The sequence below is a fragment of the Motacilla alba genome, chromosome 6 (genome assembly GCF_015832195.1).
Source record: "Motacilla alba alba isolate MOTALB_02 chromosome 6, Motacilla_alba_V1.0_pri, whole genome shotgun sequence".
NCBI classification, from domain to species: Eukaryota; Metazoa; Chordata; class Aves; order Passeriformes; family Motacillidae; genus Motacilla; species Motacilla alba.
In genome coordinates, this window is record NC_052021.1 from 28,365,365 (window position 1) to 28,392,863 (window position 27,499).

The 27,499-nt window shown below is 40.2% G+C and overlaps 1 protein-coding gene across 5 annotated transcripts; it reads left to right on the forward strand.

Moving 5' to 3' along the window:
* Nucleotides 1–392: 392 nt before the first annotated feature.
* TRUB1 (TruB pseudouridine synthase family member 1) lies at nt 393–27,499 on the forward strand. Of its 5 annotated transcripts, none has more exons than XM_038140894.1 (8): nt 393–578; nt 2,220–2,312; nt 5,580–5,635; nt 18,661–18,742; nt 23,020–23,092; nt 24,290–24,435; nt 25,543–25,599; nt 26,733–26,957. In XM_038140894.1, the coding sequence occupies exons 1-8, from the start codon at nt 437–439 to the stop codon at nt 26,816–26,818; spliced, it is 735 nt and encodes a 244-aa protein (XP_037996822.1). In that variant the 5' UTR covers nt 393–436; the 3' UTR covers nt 26,819–26,957. The 5 variants fall into 5 exon arrangements, with proteins under 5 accessions (XP_037996822.1, XP_037996819.1, XP_037996823.1 ...); XM_038140891.1 differs by lacking the exon at nt 26,733–26,957 and adding an exon at nt 26,974–27,499 and having other exon boundaries at nt 394–578; XM_038140895.1 differs by having other exon boundaries at nt 394–578; nt 24,290–24,429.

Here is a 27,499-nt window from a genome sequence, read left to right on the forward strand (position 1 = left end):
CACCTCAGGGACGGCAACTCCACCACTCCCTGCGCTGTCCGTTCCAGTGTCTAATCACCCTTGCTACAAAGAAATTCTTCCTAATACCCAAACTGAACCTCCCCTGGCGCAGCTTGAAGCTGTCTCCTCTTGTCCTGTCAAAATACAGTTCTTTCCATTTGGGCATGGAAGGTACGGCAACACGCTGGCCAGCGAACTTCCCCAGCGATGACTGCAAACCGCTCTGTGTCTGGTGGAGCCGCCTCCAGATAATGTTGGGTTGGTTTTTGGTTTGGATTTTAGATCGATTGATTTTAGATTTTAGCAACCAATTTTGTTTCGTTTTCACATGAAACATGCACCGACGCCCTCGCCGGCGACTCTCGAAGCGACCTTAAAGCTCTCCCTCACGGCTCCTCCCTCGCGTTCCGCCCCGGCCGGGCGCGCTGCCGGCAGCATGGCGGGGGAGGCGGGCGGCGCCGCGCTGGGCCGCGCGGCCGACAAGCTCTTCTCTCTCAGCGGGCTCTTCGCCGTCCGCAAGCCCAAGGGACCCACCTCGGCCGCCGTGCTCAACCTGCTCAAGGAGAGGCTGCTGGCAGGTGAGCGGCGGCGGCCGGGCCGCCACCTCCGGAGAGTTCGGGCCAGGCGTGCCCTGCCCTGCCCGGCGCGGCTGTGGGATGGGGCCGGGTGCGTGCGGTCCTTGGGGTGCGGGAACTACAACTCCCGGCAAACCACTTCTGCCTCTGCTCAGTGCTCAGAAAACCTGAGAATAAGCGGGGCTTAGTTTCTCTTTGTGGTTTTTTGTTTGTTTTGGTAGTAGTTCATAGCCATGGCACGGCCCACCTTGGAGAATGGAGCCATTCCTGCGTACATCCTGGCTCGCCGCGCCGGGGGAGGTTCAGGTTCGACATTAGGAGGAATTCATTCACAGAAAGCGCGATTAGGCATTGGGATGGGTGGCGCAGGGTGGTGGAGTTGTGTCCTTGGAGGCCTCTAAGCAAAGACTGTCCCAGCCAGGCAGTGTTGGTCACACTGCACGGTGAGCCGTGACACATTAACCGCAGGCCACTTGTGGCAGGCACCTGCTGCCGCCCAGGGTACGGCAGGACGGAGCCCTGAGCCTGGATGGGGAGAGATTTGCCGCAGCAGGAAGCTCCAGTCCTGCGGGGCACAGTGCAGGGGGTCCCGGGCTGCTTGGAGAGCTGGGACAGGGTCCCAGGGCCAGCGTGTGCCCATCTGCCAGAACGGGTGCCAGCAGCATCTCTGCAGCACAGCACTGGCAGGATGTTCTGCTGCAGTCCCACTGCCCATGGCCGTTAAAAAAAATATCACCAAAGGAGCGAAAACCATAGTGTTTCAAAAAGTTTGAAAGTCCTGGGCACAGGCTGCAGAAATTGCACTTTCTGAGTACAGGGAAGTGTCTATGTCAAATATTAAGGAAAAAAAAAGTGATGTCATTGCAAAGGTGTGAGTGACTATGGCCTAGATTCTTTTTATAATGGATGTAGGGACTTGGTCATCTAGTCTGGGCTTTTGGGCACTTGCTGATGAAGTGAGAACATTTCAGACCAGTGAGTGCTTAGCCTGTTGTGAACTGTAGTGTTGGCACACACCTTGTATGGAAGAATCAGGCTCCCTGAATGGAGAAATAATAGATATGGATAAAGGAGCTTAGACCATTTGTCATACTTAATACTAATAAATAAGGGGTATTGGACTCTGCAAAATTCCTGGAGTCATCAGCTGTATCGGAAGTTTGCTGGGTTGGGACACTGACAGCTTGAAGGCAGCAGTGATTTAGTTCAGTCCACTGCAGAGTTGCCTTAGGGCTGTGAATATGCAAATAAACATATCCCAATATAAGGCAGTAAATGCATGAAGAATTGCCTCAGATTATGTAGCATAAAATTTGTGTATAATAGATGTTTTGGGAACTCTGCTGCTGGTTCTTCCATGCTTTGCTAATGAAACTTCACAGGTTTGCTACCAGTCCTTTCCAAAAATCTGTTTGTAATGGTATGTGAGACTTCATTAGCATGTAAGTGAAAATACCTTGCAAATACCTTTACAGGAGTAAATCTAAATTAATCATTGGTCTTCAGCAGTACAGTAATTTCTACACTGCTAATTAATAGTTTAAATATTTGATTTTTATTTTCTTTAGTAGTCTGGAAATGTGTGCCATTTTTCCTACATTCTAAGGTTATTTTGTAATGCTTCCTTTTAATTTCTATTTGCAGAAGCTGGTGTGCAAACAAAAGGGAACAAAAGAAATCAGGTTTTGAAAATTGGACATGGAGGAACTTTGGACAGTGCAGCCACAGGAGTTCTGGGTAATGAAAAACATAATTACAGTCATCAAAATATGATTTCAGGAGACATTGCATGCCTGCATGAAGTTGTGTAGAGGAACAATTTGGGATGCACATAGCAGGTTCTGGGGGAAGGACTGATTACTGTGGAAGAATGGTCTGGGTTAAATTTCCTGTGCATATACTTCTACATGCATGTAACATGTTTCTTAACAGAAAGCTGTATTCTTCCTTCCTGCCTTCTCTCCTCTCTTCCAAATCCTCAGATAACTTCTGGGCTTATTACATGTGGTAAAATACAAACTCTTGTGTAATGAATTGTAAAGTTCCTGAGAAATTGATGGCTTTTTTAACTTAAGCTGGGGATTTATAGTCATCATAATCTGTTGAATTATTTTGTCTCAAAGTAATGCTATTCTGGGATTTTGAGGGAGCTTTTAGGGATGCTAATACTTACAAAAAAAACAAAAAAAGATGTATAAGAACAATTCAGCTACTGCTTTTCTTTAAGCTCAGCACAGAAAAAGTTTTAGGTACTTGTCCTGTCTTGCTTCGTAAAGAGGAATCTTCAAAGATATTTTGTCTTTTAATTTTGATTGCAATCCATGTATTGAATTTCTTTGTTTTGGTAAAGAACAGGATGTGTCAATTGCTGGTGTTAAAATCTCAGCTGTGGCTGTGATTGTTCCCACATCATACTTTGTCACCAGCAGTTTTATTGATAAGTAACATGCAGACTACAGCTTGCTCAGATCATAACCTCGTAGCTCTCCTTGGCTTGGAGAAATAACAGCAATACATTTTTGCTGTTGAAAATAAACAGGTACAACTCTGAGTATACACTGCAAGTGAATGCTCTGAGTTTTCATGAATGACTTCTCTCAGGAAGAATTCAGCTCCAAGGGGAGGTTGGTTGCTACAGGTGTTGCTATAGGTCTGTAGCTGGTAATTGTCACTCATGAACCTGGCAGAATGTGATGTTCTTGGGTCAGAATGGAGCACTGCCTGGTTTGGTTTGAATTTCCTGTACTCTCTGGCCACTCACTAGAGAATTCAGCGTGCATTTCTGAAGCAGACATTTTCCTTTTACACAGGTGTTCCCTTTGAGCATACTGCTTCTCATTGTGCAAAGTCAACAGCATTGATCCATAGGAAAAGCAAAATCACTTGTGCTTTTTAATTGCTTCTCCAACTGCTCCGATACCCAGCAGTCTCCAAAGCCTGCTTCTGTGGCATGACAAAAAGTGTTTGGGCTTGATGTGCTTGGTGTAGATAGAGAAGCACATCACCTTAATTAGCTGTGGATGGATTGAAAAAAGGCATAGGATCTTTCATTCCACTGCCATACAAAACATACAGGAAAAAAAATCAATGGTAGCTAGATTGGAAGGGACAAAACTGGAGAGGAGTGGGAAAGGGAATGTGCCCAGATTTCTTGTGTGTTCAGGTAAGGTGATGAGGAGAGAGGGAAGGATACAAGAGAAACAAGTTATTCAGAATATGTGTGCTGCTTTTCAGGAAGGAGTGGGAAGCAGAAAGCTTTCCTTCCTCATGGACAGGAGCATGACAGAAGTATTAAATTTTCTGAAACCCTCTGTGATCTGTACTGCTGTCTCCCAGGTTTTATGTACTCCCTGTCTGTAACTTTGTCCTGGGAATTAATTGGTACAGAGTCCTGCTTAGCGTGCCAGGTGTACTGCCAATCACTGAGCAGTGCTCTTTATCAGAAAACATACTTTTATATTTCTTCTCTTCCTGACAGCAAAGGTATTGAGGCAGAGGTCAGTGCTCTGTGACATGTGCCCTATGAAAGGCAAGGTCAAGTCTTGGTGAATGTCTTCTTTTGGTGTTATTCTTGGGCTGTGATTCCAGCTTGCTGTTTCTTGGTGTGTAATGGGAATTTTATTTGGCTTATTTTTACATGGCAATTATAAATTATGCTTCCACAATAGAAGAAAACATGAAAAAGTATAAAAAATAAAGTTTCAGTTAAATCTTTGTACATTCAGTGTAGTCTCTCAAGTGGGATTTATGTCACTGTTCAATAACACACATTCTCCAAAAGCTGATGATTAATGGAGAAAATTTCTACCTTGTTCACAAAAGCATTCAGTGTCTCTTTAAAAGTATTCCATTGATTCTCTTGACACTCTTCAGCAAATTTCAGCTCAGCTGTTGAAATTATGTTCAGTTATGTCATCATGTTGCAAGAAAAATGCTTGGGTATAAAGTCTTATCTGTGTGCTTATCTCCTTTTCTCAGCCTTCTTGCAGCTCTTTCCTATCTGGCAAATAACAGGAGCAGGTTGAACTGAAGATGCATGAAAGCACAAGCACATGTGTGACTGAAAACCCTCAGGAATAGGAAGAGTAGTAATTGAGAACAAGGAGGAATCTAATGGGTGTCAGAGCATAAAAATTGAGAAGCATTAGAACACAAGTAAAAAAATTTTTTTTTTCAAAGTTCATTTTCAGTTTGATGTTTTCACTCCTGCTCTTGATTAACATGAAGCTGATTTCCTGAAAGCTCCCTTCACTCCTCTAGTTTTATTAAAATAAAGTACATAAGCTGTTACACATTCTATGAGTGGTACACAAAACTAATTTCCTTTTAAATTTTTCTTCAGATTGCTGTATGTGAAAAAATCAATAGAAAAGCATTTTAAAGGCAAGCATCTTGTAAAAAGCTTTAAAGTAAAATATAAAATATAGCTCTTTTTCTGCCTCTTTCTTTTATGAAAAGCTGACGGGTTGCTGTTTTTTAGAATACTGGTGTTAAGATTGAAATAACAGTAATCTGTACGTGCACAGTAAGAGGCAGTTGGACCTTTTGATTATTTTACTTTCTTCCTGCAAGTCTGATAAACAATTCTTATGCTGTCTTGGCGGTATTACTCTTGGTCACTGTCAACCTTTAAAAGGACTATTTAGTTACAGTGAAGGGTTCATTCATTATTGGTGAGCCATAACCTTCATCAAACCAGAGGCAATGTTAATTGCACTCTCCATTTCTTTGGTGATTAAAAGATAAATAAATGTAGCAGTTGAATTAAAGTATTTTAACAATAGATGAAAGTTATTTATCTTTTGCTTTACACTCTTTTTCCTTTCACTAGTTCCATGTTGTTTGAACATCAGAGATGCTTTCTCAAAAAAGTGTTGACTCTCTTCATATGCTAACAGAGCATGAAAGGCTGAGTTTCTGACTAGCATAATATTTAGTATTGAATGGTGTTGAAAAAGGGAACTGCAGGGCTGTTTTGAAGTAGCATTTCTTCTGTCTTTGCAGTGGTTGGTATTGGAAAAGGAACAAAGATGCTGGGGACTATGTTGGCAGGTTCCAAGGTAAGGAATGCTAAATGACTTGTAATAGTGGGGGGTTTTGTTTGCTGGTTTTCTTTTTTTTTTGTCAGTAAAGAGCTGAACCAACATGCAGATATGTCAGCTATGCTGCATATTTAGCTCAGATGTATACTTCAGCTCTTTCTTGCAGTTAGTCAGAAATGTGTTACTCAGACTTTAATGTTCAGACTGGTTATTTAAAAAACTTTGTCTCAGTTTTCTAAGAAGTGTTAATAAATACCAAATTACCATTTTACAGGAAGATTTCTATACTATTTAGTGTACTGAAAAAAAAGAAAGAAAAACTAATGAAGATGGCACTAAAACTGATGTTTTGGGGATGTAGTTGTGGATGACAGTTCAATTTTTGGTAATTTTCCTTATGTGTAGATAATTTCATTGTTATTTAGCTTGAAGTAACTGATGGTCTTTGTTTCTTTTCTATCTTCTTAAATACCGTGACGCCTTAAGAGGCACCTTTTAGAATTTAGAGTGGTTTGGATTGCATTGCTGCTGCTGTGGGATGCCCTACAAACACAACAGCAGACACATGTGAGAAGCCAAAGGTAGCAAAAGCCCTGTGGCTGCATGAGAGAATCCAGACCAGAGCCTTGACAGATAGAAATTTTGTTCATTGCTGGTTTTGATTAATTTTACTGTGTTAATTTTACTTTGGTGACCCCCCCAGGTTCTAGGTGTTACATAGCAAAAAAGTGCAAGTACTCCCAAGACTAATGTCCCAGTGTTGATTCCTTCCTCACAAGTCAGATTCTGTGGGTTTAGCCACTATTTTTACATGAGAAGTTCAGATGAGAATGACAGATGTAGAAATCAATTAAACCTTTCAAATTTCATTTTAAGTGCAGGAAGTCAATAATGCATTATGTTCTGCCATTTTTCCCATTCTCTTCTAGTCTGAACACTTAAGATCTTTTACAGCTTCTGAACTGATAGCTTAAAGGTAGAATTTGGTTGATAATCTTCAGTTAATCTCTGAGGCAAATAATATGACAGAAAACGACCAGGATAAAAGGACATAGCTGTAGAGTCTGATCCAAATCTCAAGGTAGGCAGTGCCAGTCTCTGCACTGGCTGTAATGGGTTTGCATTTGGTTTACATGAGTGCATTTGAGAGGCATCTGTGTTTTGAAATGTGCAGTAAACAGCTGGACTTAAAGTGGAAATGTTAGCAGTTACCACCTGACACCGCCTTGAAAGAGCTTTAAAGTTAGAAGTCATAGATTTACTTCAGCTAAATTAAGTCATCGCAGCTAAATGTGTAAATTGTTGATTTAAAAACATGTAAAGTGGTTGAATTAAGCTGAGGTTGACAGTGGAAGCAGCTGTGATGGATGAAATACTTGCAGCCTTTTTGGCAGAAGAGGATATGCTCAGGTTCCTTGACAACTTCTCTGTGAAGTCCTGTAGCCAAAACCAGGGTTATCCAGCCAAACCTCATTCCCAGATGGCTCACAGGGGCTTGGAGCCACTCCTGAGGGGCAAGGGAGGGGAGAATGTACCATGGGGGCAGCCTGGTGAGCCACCCCAGGCAGATCCATCCCTGGCCTTACATGGCTCTGGGCACTTGGTTCAGTGAGGCAAAGATGGATCTTCTCAGAGCTCAGCAGCTTTTCCACTGCAGCTGTTCCTGTGTGAGGTACCTGACATCCATGCCAAATATGGAATCTGCAGCATTTATCTGGAGCCTTTCCTGTCTCTGCCTTCCTATTTTCTATTTCTACTTCAATAAATTAGGCATGCAAGAATGTGTGAGGCTTTAGAGGTTGAAGGATCTCTCACAGATGTCTGCCTGTTGGGTTTTTGGCCACACTGACAACTCATAATATATCAAGAGATACATTCATGACTAAATAGGTTTGAGTATCTTTTTGCTTTCCACACAATGTGTTTGGAATTTATACTCTTCTTTAGTTTTTTTTCCACTATTTTGGATGCTAAAGTGTTTGTTGGAATGTGATGTTTTTCTTTTGTTCCTTTTATTATAATAAAGATTCAGAGGAGCTGTCTGACCCTCTCTGGCCAGGATTTACTGTTTGCTTCTAGGAATGCATCTTGTAAAGAAACAGTTCAGTCTATCATTGCTGGCAGCAGAGCTATGTGGAGTGGCCAAAATGTATGGTACTGCAGTAAGCTCCATATGGTGACTCTGCCAGGAATTGGACTGGCTCTGACTTTTTCCCAAACATTGTGTGAAACTTTCCTGACTCAGTGTGGCAGCTCTGAGCATTATCCCTTGGTATGCAACTCACACATATTCTTCAAGGAGTTTTACTCTTAACGTGTAAACTGAGTTCTTCATTGGTTTGACCTCTTAGGAATTAACTCAAGACAAACAGAAATGTACAGCCAAGGGCAATACCTGCTTAGTGTTCCAGATTTCTCATAGAATTCTTAATATTTGTCCAGAAATAAAAATATGTACAAGCTGGCTTAGCTTTTGTTTGTTTGCTTTTTGTTGTTTCAAATGTTCCAAGTAAGAGGGAGAAGCTGAATGCTCTTGGATCTGGAATTTAAATACTGAGAAACACTTCTTGCTTGGGACTTGCACTTGGTCTTGTTTGGACTTTTTGCACTTCAGGATTTTTAAAGATTTGTTTTTTTACCATGTTGGCAAAATAGAGTAGAATAAGAAAAAATTTTATGCTTCACCAGTAAAATTAACATGATGGGGGTAGACCAATATTTATTATGGTAAATTGTTTCTGAACAATTCAGTCTTAGCTATGACATGTCTTTCTCAAACACAATGTAGAAGTGTGTTTTTTCTGGGGAGGAAATGGTTCAGAAAAGGGAAGCACAGTTTCCAAAGCAGTAGTCTCTTTAAAAACTTCTCCTCTACAAGAATGTGCTGTTACATAAAAGCAATGAGGGAAATAATTATGTGCTAATCAGAGAAAAAAAATGAGAAGCACTAAGCAATGAAATTCTTTGTTAATCGAATACTTTCCATGGGGAGGAGATGTCTCCCAACACATAGAGCCTTTATGGATAACTGAGACTTTCAGACTTCAGTTCTGTGCCCAATTTGCTTGTTTTTCATGGACATAGCACCTGGGTTCAGCCTAAGAGAGTTTTAGTCATACTAGTGCAAATGAAGAGCTTCACCATCCAACTGTCTATGCAACCATTGCCTCTCCATGAGTGAAAAGCTTGGGATGTATTGGTTTTGTCTGGGGATGCAACTTCTTGTCATGATCCACACACAGAATACCTCCCCAAGTGCTCAGTGTGAAGGAAGTTCCATGAGTTCTTTGTGCTGGTGACACAAGCTTGGGCAATGACTGATTAAAACAGAAAATTTAATCTCAAAATTGTGGCTTCTCTGGAATGAAGCTATCAAAAAAACCCCAAACCTCTGGGTAGAGTAAAACCCAAACTCCAAGTGTTCTCAAAGCCTAGAAAAGGAAGAAGAGATTATGGGCAGAATGAAGATTCATTTGTGACCTGATATGTGACAACTTTCATTTCATATAATAGTTAAAATTTGTGTTCTTATGACTCCTGGATAGAAAATGAATGCTAGATCAGTGATTAGGTTTTAAATCTTGCCAGTCACACTTGTATGGTGTGAGAGAGGGCTTGTCTGAGCAGGAATTGGTTCAAATCACCTAGCAGAACTTCTGAGACATGTAAATTACTTTTTGCAGTGTGATTCTGGGATTAGAGCCTGTGTATTGCAAAATTGTTTCTCTGGAGGGGTGGCATCAGATCCTGCAGAACAGTGTCCATAAACAAGGTTATTTCTTTAACTCCTGTGATTACTGTACCGTCCTAAAATCAAGTTTTTACTTATTATCCTTTAACTTCTCATACTTTAAGCTGTCCCTATGATTTTTTTCTTTTTTTTTTTTTATTAAGTCCTTTGCTTGCATCTTTTGGCAGTGAGTCCAATGAATTAATAACGCATTAGAAAGCACATCCAGTGGTTCTACAAGGAGCAAAACTAATGAAGCCTTTGCTTGTGACTTTGTTTGTTTACAGCTCGTTAGACACCAAAGCCCCATGTGGACTTTTTGGTATCCAGTAATTCAGTGGGGCTCCCTCTGGACCCTTCTTAGTAGAAGCTGCAATAGATTTATTTCCTCTATCTGTCTGTTTTCAGGAGGCTTATAAGAACTCGGCATCTCTGAGACCTCTATTCTTCTGCCAACATTTGTGTGTTTGCACATTGACATGCACACCATGATGGTGTAAGTGCCATTTCTTTTGAAATTCTAATTTCATTTTAAATAGCCTCACTGTGCTGATTTGTTGCTTTTTCTTTTTAGTGTATTTCAGTGTTTGTGCTCCAGTTCATTTTTGAGTTGCAAGTGCAAGAAGATAGAGTTGACTTTCCTTTCAAAGGATCCTCTTGGTGGTGTGTGCTCTTACTTTTAGTCTTAAAAATTTCTCTTGAGTATCACCAGCTGAGCTCTGTGCTTCATTGTGCTTTCTTCTGGAGTCGGTGAAGCCAAACCCACTTATTCATACAGTACATAGGGATGTGTTCTGTTTTCTTTTTCAGATTCTGGTGTTTTTAACATTGTCTTGGAAGGGCAGGATTTTTGGGGATGTTAATAATTTTATTAGACTAATTGTTGTGGTACAGAAATCTAGGTATTTGGATATGTAAGCCCTCTCTCAGATCTAAAATAGAAGCCATAGATTTTAAAACTAAGCATATTTCAGATTTGTTTAGAGCTTAGTGGAATAGGTATCTTTTAGAACCACTTCTGAAATAAAAAGTAGGCAATGCTTGCATGTATGGTTTACAAACAATTCTGTGTGGGCAAGCAGTTATATAGGTAATATCCCAAGACTGCTCCACAAAGATAGGCTGCATTTTATTACCTGCTTTAATAACATACATTAAGAAAGCAGTTTTATCCCCTGAGTTGGGCAGCAAGGATTTGTTCACAATGGATCAGCAAACCTCCCAGGCATAGGGCAAGGAGGACTTACTGCTAGCTTGATGATTCTTCACATCCCACCTTGCTTGTGTTCATCTGGTTTTGCTTTCAAATTGTAGTATTTTTCTTTGAGGAATCCATGTAAAAGTGGTTTGTTTGCTCTTTAGCCTTTTCCCTCAGAAATTTTTTTATCTGCAGCACCTTGTCATTTTTCACTCTATGGTTTATGCCACAGGTTTACCTTCTCACATCTCTTTGTTCATGGTATCCCATCCAGAATAACCAAGGGTCTGACTGAATTTCTTTTTGTAATGAGATGGGAGAGGTAACAAATAAAATACAAAATGTGACTTCCTCATTTAAAGAAAATGGATTGTAGCTACACAGAATGTCACTACTTTGCCTTTGCTCAAGCCCAAAGAAATTATTGTTTCCTAACAAGGGAGGTAGAGGAGGGAAGAAGGAAATAATAAGGTTATCTCCTAGGGGAAGGAGAGAACCTGGTAAATGATATGTTGTGGCACATGGAGGGATTAATGTGAGATAGCATCATACTGTGCCTGAAATCCAATATCTCTATTAGAGTTCATAGTTTTTTTGAACCCAGTGGAGTTATGAATTTTGGTTCCCAGGGTTGTTTTGAAAGATGTTTTATGGGCTTTCCTTGAGGAACAGGACTGGCAGATATTGGATGGAGTTAGTATTTTATGAGAGATGTTGACCCATGGGCAGATGGAAGTGTTTCAGCCCTTGTAGACTGGCTAGGTGAATTCTTCCTGTCATGTACTGGTTGCTTAATTTCACCCATGTAGTTACCATTTTGAGGAAGTATATTACATTCCTGAAATGTAGGTATAGGATAGAGAAGTCTTGACATTTCTGTTCTGTGGTATTTGTTATCTTATTGTGCAAACATTCAAGGAATACTTCCTCATATGTTTGCACAACTCAGTGCAAAGATGTCTTATTAATAAAACTTGTCCTGCTTAATGTCTGTAGCCTTTAACAGCTACATCCAGGAATTGCTGTAATAGTTTGGTGGGGGTCTTTTAACCACTACTGGCACCTGAGAAGGTGTTTGCAGAACCAGAACTTTGTAGTATAACTCCATGAGTTACTACAATAATTCTCCTCTAGAGCAGAGGAGATTGGTTCAGAGACCCATTGTTGTGTATTCAAACTTGGCACTGGTTTCTGTCTTGTGTTATTTTACCTTATTGACAATGAATTTCTTGTTCCCCAAATGCCTCCATATATTAGATCAGTGTTAGTTTTTGAAATCACATTGAAGACAATGCGATTGTCTTCCTTATTTTGTCAAGAGGAAAATGCTTACAAAAAGGAAGGCTGGGGAAATGCATGAATGAAATTGGTTTTGATGTGTTTTCAGAATGTGTAGAAGGTGTTAGCAAAACTTGAAGGGGTGTCTGTACAAAACAAGTTGCACTGAGAGAACACTAAACCTGCACAGTGGGGAATGCAGGAATTGGGAAGGGCTAAAATGTTAGAGGGATGAAATGGCCTTACACACTGTCAACCTCTTCAATTACCCATTACTGCAAAACATATGATACATATGATACATTATTTTAATCTGCTTTTTTTTTTTTTTTTTAATCATAGGAGAAGAGGCTGATTTAAATATCTTGTCTTTTCTGCCCTGTCCAATATCTCTAAAACAAAGTTGTAGAAGAAAAAGAGACTGTTGATAGTATAGATACATCCTGTTCTGCAGTGATACTATTAGTAAGCTGGCTGAACATGCTGTGTAGTGCTCAAGTCTCTTTTATGCTCACCCCAGAGACCTAATCTATTAATAGCTCAGCTTCATGCTCTATTAATATTCACACTCTTTTTAAATTGTTGAAAATCTTGAGGAGACTGCACCTATTGTGCAGCTCTTTCCTCCCCAAATGCTGAATATTTTAAAAGCATATTCTGGTGTGATTTTCCTGTTCTTCCATTGACAAGATCTCTGGTGCTTTCTTCCATCTTGACCTTTCTATAATTGTGCATATGGCTGTGCTTCATGTGCAGCTCTTGCTTGGATTCATTAATAAAATCAAGACTGCAACATGGCAAGGCTTTTTTCTCATTCTTCTTAAAAATAACCAAAATTAAAAGGAATGGTAACCAATTTAGGTTAGCTATTCTACACTGTTTCCCCTAGTGTTCATTTCTAGTAATTTGGAGATGTTCTTAGCCCTGCCTTTTAGAATTTGCTGCATATTTTCCTTATCAATGCTTCTGAATTCAGCCAAAGACTTTCATGCATTCAATTTTATCTGTGATTTTGTATGTAGCTATAAAGTCTTACCCTTCTGGAAGGACTCTCTTCTATTTCTGGACAGAGAATTATGTATATCCTTAAAACTCTGTTTCCCAGGTAAAATTTGGAGGTCATCTTTCTTTATTTTCTTTTATCTGTTTTATGGGTACTAGAATGATGGAACAGGTATTAAAGCTGAGGATGACATTTAAGAGCCAACCTGAGACATTTTGGTGAGTGAGGGAGGTATCCACAGAGAGCACTTGCCAGAAAGGTTTGTATAAAGAAAGTGTGGGTTTCAAACAGCCTCCTTTGCACATTAACCTCCATCCCCTCTTGGATGTTGTGAGCCTGCACTGTGTTTGTAGGTGATGTGTGGCCTGGTGCTGTCTCAGGTGATGCAGTGTTCCTGTGACTCTTGGCACTGTTCTCCCACCTGCCCCCTTTCCTGCACTCCCTCTGGCTCCTAAATTTAAATTTGATACAGTTTTTAGCTAACACCTTAAAGCTTCTCTGAGCTACAGGCAAAGTATCTTCTGTTGGGTTCCTGTTAGAGGGGGTTCTGGTCCTTCCTTCTCATGAAAAATCTAGTCATCCCATAATGTTTGAACTCTTTAAAATAAGCTGACATAAGAGATCAGAAAATCCTGTTAGTCCACAAACTAAAGATCAGATAGTTCTTCAGCAGTGACAGTGCAATTACAGCATCCAGCCCTAAATGCAATTTAGTGCAGGCTTAGCACAAAGTCAGCTTTTTCTTTTAGGAGAAAAAAATGAATGGTAGAGAAGTTGTAAATGTTTATGTATATCAAAAGGCCATGTTTGGTGTTTGATAATTTTGAATTTGCTCTATTGTAAAACATGAAACTCCTCCCTCCTCCTGCAGTCTTTATTTTGCCCTCTGTGCAACCTGCTTTTAAGAGATTAGGGCTCTGTGCTTTTAATGTATTGGAATCTGCTTAGTGAGAGTGCTTTGTTTTGGAAAATAATTGAAACTATGGCAACCCTTGGGGTTTTTTCCAGCTTATTTGTCTACCTCATGCACTTCTCCATTTTGGTGGATGATTAGCATACTGGAAACCACTGGTAGCTGCTAATGTTATACAAACAGCAAAATGAGTTCTGTAAATATTAAATCCAGAGCTGTTTATTTGTGGTTTAGAAATCATTGGACACAAACTGAATGTCATTACAAAACTGAGAGTTTAAGGTCTCTTCACTGTCTCAATGGCCTAAGTCTACGAATCTGTAAGTGCAGAGCAAATGGTTTTGGCACAGGAGCACTAATTCTGATCAGTGCTTGCCTGCTGTGTGCTCCCCCTGATTTCCATCAGGTTCTCTAGAGCACTTGTTTTATGTTTGTTTATGTTCAAACTTGTTAACCACACGCAGACATCAGTTTACATAAATTGAAGTTCTGTTTCTCTTGAATATGATTTCTCTTTCCCAGCTTTCAGTCTCTCGCACAGGGAATTGTAGCCTTAATTTATTTATTTTTCTTTTACACTTCTGTCTTCAGTTGCTGCTGTGATTAGAAAATGGGTCATCCTTGGATGAACTCTTATGAACTGCCTCTTCCAGAGAGCTTGCTTGCCTGGGAAATTCTTGTTGTGGGAGCCATCTTAAAATCTTCCTGACAGCTACTGGTGACCTTGTTTTGTAATTACTTGTGGTTCTGTCTAGCTCTTCTAAAGTGTTGCTTCTCCATGTATGAAAAAGCTTTTAAAACACATTATAATTTAAGATTTCAAGTCTCTGGCTTCTTTCCAAATAAAACCTTGATGTCTCAACAGTTAAAACTGAGAAGCTCTGTTGCATGGTCTGTCTGGCATTTGCACTGATAAGTGGGGCAGACATGCCTGGCAGTCAGCCCAGGGGCTTCAGCCTCCTGGAGCCCCCCTGGGTGGGGTTGTGCAGCTGAAAGCTCTGCTGGCTGTGCAGCCCCTGAAATGGGAGGGGATTCTTCTTCCTTCTCCTCCTCTTCCCCTTTTCCCAGTTAAATATGCATGCTGATAAAGTCTTGCCTTTATTCTCTCTCTTTTTATGGATATTCTTTCTCTTTCTGTGCTAGTCTAAGGGCTTCTCTGAAACTGGGTATGAAAATAAAAAACCCAAATTGTAGCTACTCTCTTACTAAAAATATCAGGGTAAACATGGTTTGTTATTTGTGAGAATGTTGACTGTGGTTGTGACACTAAAACAAAATTCCTCCTCCCAAGAGAAGATTTATTAGATGTTTGTAATTTGTTTCTTATAGATTCCTGTAATCCTACTTTCTTATCCTGTGCTGACTTTTTATGGTATATTTCTTTCTGGTCATGGGTATGGTGCACATGCACGACCACCCAAGCATTTCACTGTGTGTCTGGTCTTGTTGGGGTTGCATCCCCCAGTCTGTGTGACAGTTTGTGCATTATCATTGACAGAGTGCAGTGCATTGTCACTGTACAGTATCTTCTTAAGGCTTTCTTCTCACTGCCATGAATGGTGGAGCTGCTTATACTCAAGGGCTTCTGGTCACTTTGCTGCCTTTTGTTTCACTTGCCCATAATGGTTTTGTTTTTTTCAATAAAGTGGTTTTCTGATTGGCTGAGAGACACAGCCATTCCCTGCTGCAGGATAGTTTTGGAAAGGTCTGTTTGTCCTCAGGGTGCTGTTGTACAGTTGTGAGGCTCTGCTTTGGGACCAGCCCAGCATTCTGTGTTGGAATTAATGCTGCAGCACTTGTAAGTCGTGACTGGTAATGCTAGATCTCAGCTTTTAGTGTGCTGCACTTGCATGTTGTATAATCCATGGGGAAGTTGAGATGCTGCTTTTAATTTTAAATGATTTGGGTCCTGGTCTGTTCAGGTGAGTAGAGGGCAAGGATGTAGGGGCTGTGGCCTGGCAGGATGTTCTCTGAGGAGCTGCAATACAGGGGCGCTTTCTGTCACAGTCTGCACTTGTCAGGCTTTGCCACTGCCTGCAACACCTACTACCTCGCTTTTTTTGTTTTGGGTTGAGTGGGTTGAAGGCAGAGTGTTGTGAGCAGTTTCTGTCTGTGTTCCTGCAGTGATTTGTAATTTGAGAGTACGGGGAGAATGCCCCTAGATGTATTTCATAAAACTGGAAGAAATAAATGATTGCCAACACAGGTGAGAAAAGGTCACTGAACACTTATTAAATGACTCAGAATCCATTGGGTGCTTCTGAGGGCAGTGTGAGTGAGAGTCTGAAGAGTGTTAATGCTGAATTTTGACACAAATAATTCTGGACTCTTGTATTATCTTCTACAACCTCCAGGCTCTGCACCCTACCAAAGGGGAAGAAGTAAACCTTATCCAGTGGCAAGTAAGAATTATGATATATAATTGTAGATAGCCAAGGGCACTCCAGAGATTGATCATAAACCAACTGTAATTCTTAATTTCCAGACCTGTTACAGCCTCCTTTGCGGATTATTGCATTTCTGGCTTGAGAATTTTGAGACTCTTTAAAGGCTCCTGTAAGGAATAGGGATTTGTGACTAACATTTAAGGATGTTCTTTTTACAAGCTGTAAACCCTTCTGCTCTTTTTGCAGAAATTAAAGGGGAAATATTGAGATTTGGATTGTATTGTTCATGCCATTTGTGTTTACATATTAACGGATGAGACATTATCTCTCTATTGCTGGCAGATCAAATACAACATGTTATTGTAGCAGATAGCCTAAAGCAAGATAACCAAAACCAGAATTAAAGGAAAAGAAGTAATGTAAACTGAAGCACTATGAGTATTTTGATTTGGAAACATCAGAAGACAGAGTGTGAGTTTTTAAATTTTCAGATTTAGAATTTTACTGAGCTGCTAAGATCATTCATCATGCTTAGGATAATGGTGATCTGCTCACGTGGTTTTATTAACCTCTAGGTTAGGTGCTGAATAGTGTATTTCTGGCAATGCAATTAAATGTTCAGAATCAGATCATTAAATGTCTCAGAAAGCAGTCAGTTTTATGATCCTAACAGCTAATACAGTAGTAAAAGATAATACACCTTAAAATTTATTTAAATATTTGTTGTGGAGCAGCATTCATCCATTCTTTCTTTCATTTCTTTTTTCATGCATTCCAGAAGTGTGTAAACTTGAAGAATTTTATTTTAAAATACCTAATTTTGCAGAGTTATCAGACATCTGCAATATTTAGGGAAAACTTAGCCCTAATGTGATATTGTGGTTGAACCTGGCAGGCAGCTAAAACACCACACAGCTGTTTGCTCACTCCTTGGAGTGGGTTGGGGACAGAATCAGAAGAAAGGTGAAACTCATGGGTTGTGATAAAGGCAGTTTAATAAGTGTAATGGAAGCATCTATGTTATCAACACTGTTTTCAGCATAAATGCAAAGCATAGTCTCACACCAGCTACTATGAAGAAAATTCTCTGTATTCCCAGCCCAACCCAGCACATGAAGTAAGCAAAGAATACAGTTATTTTTATGTTAAAGTCTGCACTCTGCTGCCTTTTGTCTGACTATTTCTGCTGCTTCCATTTTGCAGCAGTTGCTTGAAGAAATACATTGAAGTGGCAGGTTGTCACATGGAACAAAACCAAGGCATGTCTTACTAGTCCAGTGGTGTGGGTGTGATTTATATGCCTACACTGCTATTACTTGAGCTTGTTTGTACTTTGCAAGTACATGAAGCAGGATGCATTGCATCTCGCAGTGAAATGTTAGTGCTTATGCTTGTTTGGATGTGTTCCAGTAGAGTTTGGTCAGCCAGCTTCTATAAGATGCATCCTCAGATTTGTATTAGTTCAGCTGGGACTAATTTCACTAGAACCTTACTGGCAAATAAAGGAACACTTCGATTTTTCTCTCCCAGGCTTTATTTGAAGGCCTGTGGATTTACCATAGGGAAGCTGAGGGGACTGGAAGGGGATAGGCAGTGGATCAATGACGTAATACCTAATGGTATCACTAAACTTGACTCAGACTCATGTTACAGAGTGAGCCTTGGTGTGTTGACAGCCTTGTGACAAGTCATGGAGCAGCTGGTGCAGGGGAAGCCTCTGTCAGCTTCAGCAGGTTGTGCTGTATGCTCAGAGCTTGGCAGTTCTTAGGGTGAAAACGTGGGAAAGGAGAGCTTCGGGTGAAATGTAAGGACAAGAGCTGCTCCCTGGGATCGGGTTGATTCCTTCTTGCAAACTACAGACACTTACACTGAAGAATTTTTTAGAGGAGAACCCTGAAACAAATATTCAGAGAACTCACAATGAACAGAAATGTTACTCAATGACCTTGAGCTCCTTGTGCTGGTCACAAGGTCCTTACCAGATCCCAGGAATTCAAAACTGCAGCGTCAGGCTACTGCATATCCTTGCATTTCATGGTAGAACCATTGTAATGCTTTGTCTTGGCAGTGGGTGTTTTGCTTTCACAAGTGAAGGTCTTTGTGTCTTTTTTTTTCTTTTTTTTTTATGGTGCAAAGGAAAATTGTCTGTGAAAGGTACTCCTCTGTGCCTTGCTTCAACCGTGACATATGACACCCCACAGAGACTTTGATGTTACTACCCTATTATTTTCTTTATGGTATTGATGTATTTATAGTAAAAATTAGATTCCATGTTGCTTCTTCCTTGGGTTTCTGAAACTGAAATCACAGGCACATGTAATACAGGATTTACTTTTTGTTTGATTCCCTGTTTTTTCATCATGACTTCTGCTTACCCAAGTTGCTGCATTTACTACTTAGGCAGTATTCTTCCTGTTCTGATTTGAAGCAATTGGTAGTTGCAGTCTTTATCTTAAAAAAATAAGAAAAAAGAAAAAAATCCTAAGAAACAACCTTGAAGACTTGACTCAGTAATCTCTCTTGTTCCTTCCCAGAAGTACACTGCCATCGGAATGCTGGGCAAGGCTACTGATACATTAGATGCTACAGGAAAAGTAACTGAAGAAAAACCTTATGGTAAGCATAAATGTATCTATACACTCAATGTAATTTGAAGGCATAAGTGGTTTCTGTCATAGGAAAGCGGAAGAGATGTTTGGGACTCTGAATTAAGTTTAAATGTGAAATTAAACTAAGATTATTTCATCTTCAACTTCAGTGCTCATATAATTCAAACCAGCTTCATGCAATTATGTCCAACGCAAGTGTTCATTTCTGCTGGAAAAAAACAAACCAGGCATTAGATTAGAAGGGAGGAAATAGAATTGGGCAGGACTGTGTCATTTTAAATCTGTGACAGGCTGACAAATGACGTGCTGTGTCCAGTAACATTTTCCTCTCTCAGAGTGTAGTCCCAGGAGTCCTCTTTTAGTAAATACCTTTAAGGCCAGTGGAAGAATAAGATGCTTGGATCTTCCCTCTAGGACACCACTTCACCTGCAGACTGCTTAATATTTAATGAGGATGGCATAAACTACATTCTACATATGGTTATCTTCCAGATCTTGGTCTTGCTTACATCTTTAATAAATGAAATTTTCTGACTGACAGAGCACAGGGCAAGGTTTTAAGGCTTCAGAACTCATCCTGACTGTGGCTTTGCTGGGCATCTTAGAAACAATGTAGTAACACAGTAAATGTATTTGTTATTAGTTCTTTCACAACCTTGGGGAAAAAAATTTAAAAATAATAGGAAACCAGTTGCTTAGCAACTCTACACATCTGACATTCTAGTAATAGGTACATGAAGTAAATAATCTTTTTTAATGGCATGATGAAAAGCCTGGATTTCATTTCTCACTTCCAATCTCCTTTCTTTTGCAGTTTTCCTTTTCTCATGAGACGGGCAAGCATGAGTTTCTTGTCCACATTCTAAATAGTGCTAATTACTAGGTAATGTTATTCAGAGATGTTAGATCATTTATTTATGCTTCAGGATCAAGCTCTAAGTCTCTAAGCTTCTGGAGGCCTGAGCATCCTCATGGTGTTAGAATTGCTGAGGCCTCATGGTGCTTGAATGAAGTGATGATTCACTTTCTTGGTGTCTCACTTTCTTGGTATTTATCTGTATAAAAATCCATTTTTTGAAACACTAGTTTTGCTTTTTTCATTTTGTGCTGTTTACTGCAGACAGAGTTTAGTGTTGTTTTTGTGTGTGTTTCTCTCCTGGGCAGCTCCTGTTACAGTAGTTCCCACCTCTGTACCACCTCTGTTGTGGTGGGTGCTTTCTGTGCACCACCTTTCTGTTAGACTGTGTGCTTGAGGAACTGATTTGGCTTAAAAACACCCCCTTTTTTGAGTTGCTTGTCATTTTAAACTGAGATCAGTTGCACTATCTAGTTCCTCACATGGTCTGATGAAGAGCAGCATTGGCATTGCTGAGGCAGTGCTGTTTGGGGTGCAGTTTCCTTTTGCCTAAAGTGATGGCTGAAATAAATGCTCGTGACATTGGTCTCAGTTGCTTTCCATGTTGGTGCAAATCAGTTAGATGTGATTTCTTCAGAAGGAGAAGAGCATGGATACTCCTTTTTTGCTGTCCATGGTACCCACATGTTTCGTATTCCTCATCTTTTCCAGTGTCTTCTCCAAAACAATTTGGTTTTCTGCAGGATACTCTCTTTGGCCCACCATCCCTAATTTCTAGCCCTGATAGGTACTCCAAGAAAAGGCAAACCAGATGTTTGAGTTGAATTTCAGTTTTCTTTTGACACCTACAAGGATCCTTGGAGAAGCAGAGCAAGGGAATATAAATCCTGCAGTGCCAACATCATCGAGGATTGGGCCTTAGTGCAGAGAAAGGGCAGTAAACCAGTTTGCAAGATGTACAAAACTCTTCTTGAGTGACTTCATTGGAACATAAGAGGAAAGTGCCTGCAGAAAGTTGCCAGCTATATTAACTGTAAGGAAGTGTTACATTTTAGTCCTCAAAGTGTCCCTAGACAGCAGCTTAGGAAGCAAACTGTACAGTTAGTCACAATGTCAGGATGTACTGAAGAGAGCTCCTTGCTTTTAACCCCTTCTGAACTTCTCCTAGCTTTTTGTTTCTTACCAGACAACGAATTTGCATTTCCACATGAAATGAGGTTTTGGTTTCATACTGCTGCCAGGCTGTCAGATGCTGACTTTGGAATCAAGTAGCATTTAGTATTCCTCTGATGCTTTTTTGAGCACATTAGTGTTAGTAGCCCTTTTTTAATGTTTGTAACTGTGTACAGGAATGTACGTTCTGAAAGCCACTTCCTCCCAGCTGCCTACAGGCTATATCCAGACATGGAGAACAAAATTAATGAGGCTTTTCTCAGGTCTCTGATGATTATGCTGAAATATATGTTCTATAGAGCTACCTGAATCATTTGGGTAGTGTAGTGCTTTCAGGATTCTGCTTGTCTGTTTTTAAGTAATTTGTGCTGGGTCAGACTGAATTGAGGTCATTTGCTAAACTTCGGGTACACTGTCACAGATAATTCTTGTGTTCTCTTTTAGAGTAGTTTGTTAACAAGCACAGGACAGAATCACCCTTCAGTGAAGGCTTTTTGAGGTTGTGGCACAAATGGCACCTTTTGGTTCGGTAACTTTATTTTCCTTCCTTTGTAGCAGGAAAATCGGTCAATAGTCACCAGTGCTCAAAAGCACACCAGATCTTAGCAAATGCATCTGTAAATATTTACTTTGATAACACATGACACGACTCTTGTTTGTTATTGGCTTAGTGCATCATTCTTCACATGAGGATTTTTTTTTCTCCTGAGACAGAGCTTGCCTGTATCATGAGTGACTTCCTCAGAGGCCACATGTAACCTCTTAGTCAAGGGAATACGAGATCAGAGCCAGAACTGAACTTAGGTGTCTCATTAAGTGCCCTGGCCACAAATGCAGTTCATGGAGTGAAGATTGGAAGGAGAACTCCAAGGGGCACTTGTGCTTACCTCTTAAATACTGAATTTTAACCTGAAGCAGCCTGGGGTTCACAAGAAGGCTGGCAGGATCACTGTCATGGGGCTGGGTCATGCTGACTTTCCACCATGTAGTTTTATTGTGATATGTTGCTAAATAGAAACGAGACTGAAATAACAGTGTAAGAAACTCTTCAGAAGATTCAGAGTTACTGTACAATTGGTTTTGTTGTTCCTAGCCTGTATTCTGATGTAAATTGGTCTCTCTCAGCATCTTGGAGTTTTGTGCCTTGTGCTTTGCAACCTTGCTGTTAATAACACATCTTGGGACAGCTGTTTGGGCCTAGGGACAGCATCTGCCATTGAGGCTGCAGAGTGTGCTTTATAGAAGTGAGGAACCACAGTGTCATCTCCCAGAGCTGCTGGGAAGAGAAATCTCATCTTTTTTACTTACAGCATGAAGTACATCTGTCTTTTAAGGACTGCAAGTAAATATCTGTTTCAAAATACAACAAAGGCTTGATAAATTTGGCTTATGTTCTAGAATGCTGTTGACTTAGCAGGGATGACACTAATTAAGTATTACTTATGAGAAACAGGGCTAGTAAAACCCTAGACATTAGAAATGCACTGAAGTGCATTGTGATTGCAGATCTTATGTTTGCACTCTCGAAAAAAATTAGGGATAAATGTAATTTCTGTTGAATAGAGCTTCAGAAGACCAGTGCAATCAGCTACTTAGGTTATAGTCTTCCAATAAAAGTGGGACAGATGTCTGTGTGTACTCTTAAAAGAAAGTACATTGCCTAAACCAGCTGTCTTTCTTTTACAGAATTTTGTTAGTAAAATTGCCTTACTTAATATATAACTATACCCCAGAGTACATTTGCAGGTTAGTTGTTTGACAGGGAAATTTTGATGTGTTGTTTCAGATAAAGTCTTTTTCTACACCAGTGGTTTTGTTCTCTAATAATCTGCTTTTCCCTGCAGTTAAGTTCTCCTTGAGAGAAGTTCCCAGGGTTAGATGAGCATTTTATTCTTTTTGGTGCTTTTTTAAAAAATAAGAATATTCCAAATGTTGTAGCTTTTACATAGTTTCCAAGAAAGATGAGTTTGCAGCCTTAAGAGAAGGGAATTACAAAAGAAAACATTAGGGAGGATTTCTGCCCTTCTGAAAGTATCCAGATTGTCCTGATCACCTTGGACAGTTTGTTCCACTCCTTTTGTGATAATTCACATTCCTGCCTACAATCTGGTTTTTATCTCTTTTCTTTGGTGTTTTTCACCCCATCTAAATTCTGAAGAGAGGGAACTCTTACTTGTCTGCTGCAGAATGTGATTGATGCCATTAGTGCCATCTGAATAATCAATACTAACATACTGACTGTTTTCTTTCCACAGACCAGGTAACAAAAGGAGATCTTGAAAATGTTCTGCAAAAGTTCACAGGGGACATCATGCAAGTTCCCCCACTGTAAGTTCCATGATATTCACTCACTCTTGACAGTTGTGTTCAGCTGTCAGGACTTGCCAACAGAAGTCAGCTCTCTCAGAAGTATTAATACACATTTTGACAAGAGGATAGAGGCCAGGCAGTCAGAAGTTTAACATTTGCAAGTGCAGGTCATGCCCATTTGAAGATCGAGCACAAATGGTGATCTGGAGTCTGTAGGTGTTTTGGGTAAATGTAAAGTAGCAAAAGTCTTAAACGGGTTTGCAGGGCTTGTCTTCTGTCTTCCAGTCTCACTGGCATCTCTGTGCCTTAAATGACTTTGAAGTAGTTTTTTGAAAACTTAGGGTATGAATGAGTGATTAATGACGGAGCTTCTGTAGCTTAGCAAATTTCATCTGGTCAGGTGAGCCACAGTAGCTGGCAGTGTGCATCACTTAGCTTGTGACAGATGGCTTTTATGGTGGTTTAAGCTAGCCTGCTTTCCTTTGCATTTGCCATGTGTCACTTACTGTGGTTCCAGTGTGAGCCCTGTCAGGTCAGTAATGCCCCACGTGTTCTGCTTCATGTGACCTGTTTCAAATTGTTTCAAATTGCCCCCTAACATTGTGAGCAAGATCCTTTTGGATTTTTCTATGGTCATCTTTCTGTCATGACCAAAGTTGGAGCTTTGGATAAAGTTCCATGTAATCAGTGAAATCAGTCTCTGTGGGTCTGTAGTGGTTCCCTAAACATCCTAGAACATGGCAGCTGCTGTTCAAGAAGGATCCTGGAATGGGACAAGGAAAGGTGCAATGTAGAATTACAGGAGTTGCCTGAGTGGCTCCCAGTGCTCAGCTCAACATAACACTGAAACAGAGGATGCCCTGCTGACTGCTGAGACACAGGATGCTAGAGGCAGCTGTAAGTGTTGTAACCCTTATAGAAACACTTATATTTCATAAACTGCAAAGTGAGTGATAAAATGCTTTTAAATCTGTACAGCAAGAGAGAAATACAAGGCCATCTCTTGTTTTCTGGTTTATGTAGCTACTGGTAAATGGGATGATTCTGTTTCCAAGAGATTTCAGCAGCACTTGCTGGGTTTTTGTGGCTTTTTGTGAGTACTTGGAGAGTAGTAAAATGTGTGCTACCCCAGTACAATATTACCAGGATCTGGAGAATGGGAAGCCTGTTCTATTACAACCATATGACACATGTTTTCATGCTCTGTCTGATCAGCTATTCTGCTTTGAAGAAGGATGGAGAAAGGCTTTCAACTCTGATGAAGAGAGGGGAAGCAGTGGAAGCAAAGCCTGCTCGGCCAGTGAGAGTGTACAGCCTTTCTCTCCAGCAGTTCCAGCCACCACTGTTCACGCTGGGTAAAGGTCAAAGATTATTACATAGAGCAATGTTCCCAGCTTGTTAATGTTTATTTACACTCAGAATGGGACTAAGAGAGTGAAATGGGTTTCATTTCACTCAGCTACTTATTTTGGTGTGAGCCCATGTGCAGAGACTTTCAGTTTGTATTAAAAGCATCACATTTTGGTTTTAAGTTAAGCTGATTATATCTAATCTCTCAGTGAGGCAAAATTCTGAGAGACTGGTCAGGGGATTATTTGCATCTGTCTATGATTTTGCAACCTCCAGCTCATTCCTCTCTCAGGTCTGCTTACTTCACTTTGCCATTCTTTCACACAGATTCCCAGACCTTCTGGCATCTCTCCCGGGACCAGTTTCAGTTATTGTCAGACCCCTTTCTTGTTGAGGAGGCAGGATCTTATCCTTCCTTCTGTCATTCATTGAGAAACTGGTGTAGTACATTAAGAAGCATATTAATTAATAAAACAAAAAGACTCTTGTAAATGTTTAATGCTTCTGTAAGGTCAAGATGATGCCTTGAATTGATCTGTGTGCCCAGTTGATCCCCAGTCCTGTGATGGACCAGATGTTTTATGATGAGCAGGTATGAGTGACAGAACTCAGTGCTGTGTGACTTCAGCCCTTACTGTATGGTTGGGTGACAAGGAGCTGATCACTGACAGAGGGGGAAGGGAAGGGCTGAGAGAGCAGGGAAAGTTAAAGGTGAATTTTAAAATTTTAATGGAGCTGCCTGTCTGCAGTATCTGAAAAGCACTGACAGTCAGTCTAGGCTATACTTGAAATAACTTGCTTTCATCATTAGAAATATGGAATCAACCTGAATTGCTTAAAATGAATAGGACTGAAACATTTCTTAACATACTGTAGCAGATACTTAAATTCTGGTGAGTTAGTACAGTTGCCATTTTATTTGCTTTCCCTCCTGTCTAGCTTAGCAATTTCACCCTCACATATGTTCCAGGATGAATAATTGATGTTGGATCCTATAAATATTTTATCACTGGGTTGTTTGCTTAGCGCATTTTTACATTTATGTGGGGGCATGGCTTCTATGTAAAGTAGATTTCACGTGGCACTGGCAATTTACCGTGTCACTTTTAACATTCCAGATGTTGAATGTGGTGGTGGCTTTTATGTCAGGAGCCTGGTCAATGACATTGGCAAAGGTAGGCATGAAAAAACACATGACAATGTAAGGAGCAAGTGTGTGTTTATGGAAAAAATTTGTCATTCTGTATATCTCAAGTAACTAGACCTGTGTGTTATTTTGCAGAACTGTAGTGCTATCACTTGTTTTTATATACTCAGGTAATTTCCTTAGGGGCATGGGGGAATGATGGCTAAATAATTGCCAGGGACCTTGGGGGCCAGCTGATAAAAATGGAGCAAGCAATAGCACTGAGCAAGATAATGCAAGGCAAGGGGGGGGACTTTTTTTCCCCTCTCTTTCATGTGTTAAAGCTAACTCAGATTAAGGATGAGAAGAAGAAAGATACTGTCTTTTTAAACATTATTCATCACATTTTGAAAACAGATTGCACAGAACATTACCATGCACATAATAAACCCTATCTGCTGGAAAGACTTCCACACTGGTGATGATTTTTCGAGTGTTTTCTTTCTTCTCTGCCTGAACAGAGAATAGTTTTGCTTTCCCACAGGGTTATTTGTCTTGTGCTCTGTATCTATCAAACTGCATGATGGAGAATAGATAATCCATTTCTAACTTTTTTTTTTTTTTTTAAATGATACATTTGTAGGAAGGCAAGTAATGTGGAATAACCCTATGAATTTCAATGTTGTTATTTGTGCTTAGGCAAGTCCAAGTTTCTGTTACTGCCTTCTGAGCATACTGGCTTATGTTTAGCCCTTTAATGAAAACCAAGATAAAGTCTGTCCATGGCTGGCTTCTTTTCAAAAATTGAAAATGAAATAAAAGCCTTCCTGCATCAGAAAGGATGGGAGAGAATATTTTAGTGTACCTGTGTGCTTACAAGTCAGTGCTTGTTACTGTTATGTTTTGTAGCTTTCTGATAGGTTATTATGCCCTGCTGGTATTTATTTAACATAGGAGAGCATTTGTATATTTTTTTTTCCTTATCTTAGTTTCTGTTATCCTGGTAGGCAGCACAGGCTAAAAATGTTAAAAATACCTCTTGAAGGCAAGAAGTGCTAAGGACTCAAAATGTGTAGAAAAATAGTTCAAGGTCACTTGAGAATGCAGAATGTTCTGCTTACCTCTTACAACATTTTTTCCTCACTTTCCATTCTGATCTAAATCTGGGAAAATTCTTGACAGCTTTCTGTCAGATTCTGAACTCTTCACTACACTGGACAGTTACTGAAATCAAAGGACATCCTTGGGTCAAATTTAAGAAGAAATAAATGAGTGATGAATCTTCATGACCTTCCTTGTCAAACAAAGCAGAATAATGTAAAAGGCTACATACAAAAATACATTTTCAGTGAGCTGGAAGTGGTTACACTTTTAAAGTTTATCCATGTACTTTGTCCCATCCCTCTTTCCTCCTTTGCTCCAGAGCTCTCCACCTGTGCCTCGGTGCAGGAGCTGACGCGCACCAAGCAGGGGCCGTTCACGCTGGAGGAACACGCCCTGCACGAAGACAAGTGGACAATTGATGAAATTGCTCAGTCCTTGGAGCACTGCACAGCCCTGCTCCTGGGAGAGCCAGCTCGGAAAAAATTGAAGACAGAGCATCCAGGTGAAACTGCTGCGATCTGTGAGGATAAGTGATAAGTTGGATCAAGGAAAAAGACTGGATGATTGAGATGTTTTAAGATTGGACTGGGATTGTCTCGCCTCCTGTGTAAATCTGCAAGTCTCTGCTGGGAAGGTGACAAACTGCAACACAAGAGAAATGGTTCTTTTGTTTCCTGGGGTTAGAATGTGCACTGAAAATATTCAGTGCTAAGTGTTTCTTGATTGTTTATTTTCCTTCTTGCACGCTGTAACTGATGCCAAATTTTTATAGACTTTTGAAGAACTTTTAGGGTGCAAGATGGCTGCTGTAGAGAATTCCTCAATAAAAAAATTATTTACAATAA

What these genes read in the sequence shown, in the direction of transcription:
- TRUB1 (XM_038140891.1), top strand. Translation starts at nt 437, where the DNA reads ATGGCGGGGGAGGCGGGCGGCGCCGCGCTGGGCCGCGCGGCCGACAAG. An exon ending in CTATGTTGGCAGGTTCCAAG is followed by an intron (nt 5,636 to 18,660) that starts GTAAGGAATGCT and finishes GTTCCTTCCCAG; the next exon opens with AAGTACACTGCCATCGGAAT. An exon ending in AACTGAAGAAAAACCTTATG is followed by an intron (nt 18,743 to 23,019) that starts GTAAGCATAAAT and finishes TTCTTTCCACAG; the next exon opens with ACCAGGTAACAAAAGGAGAT.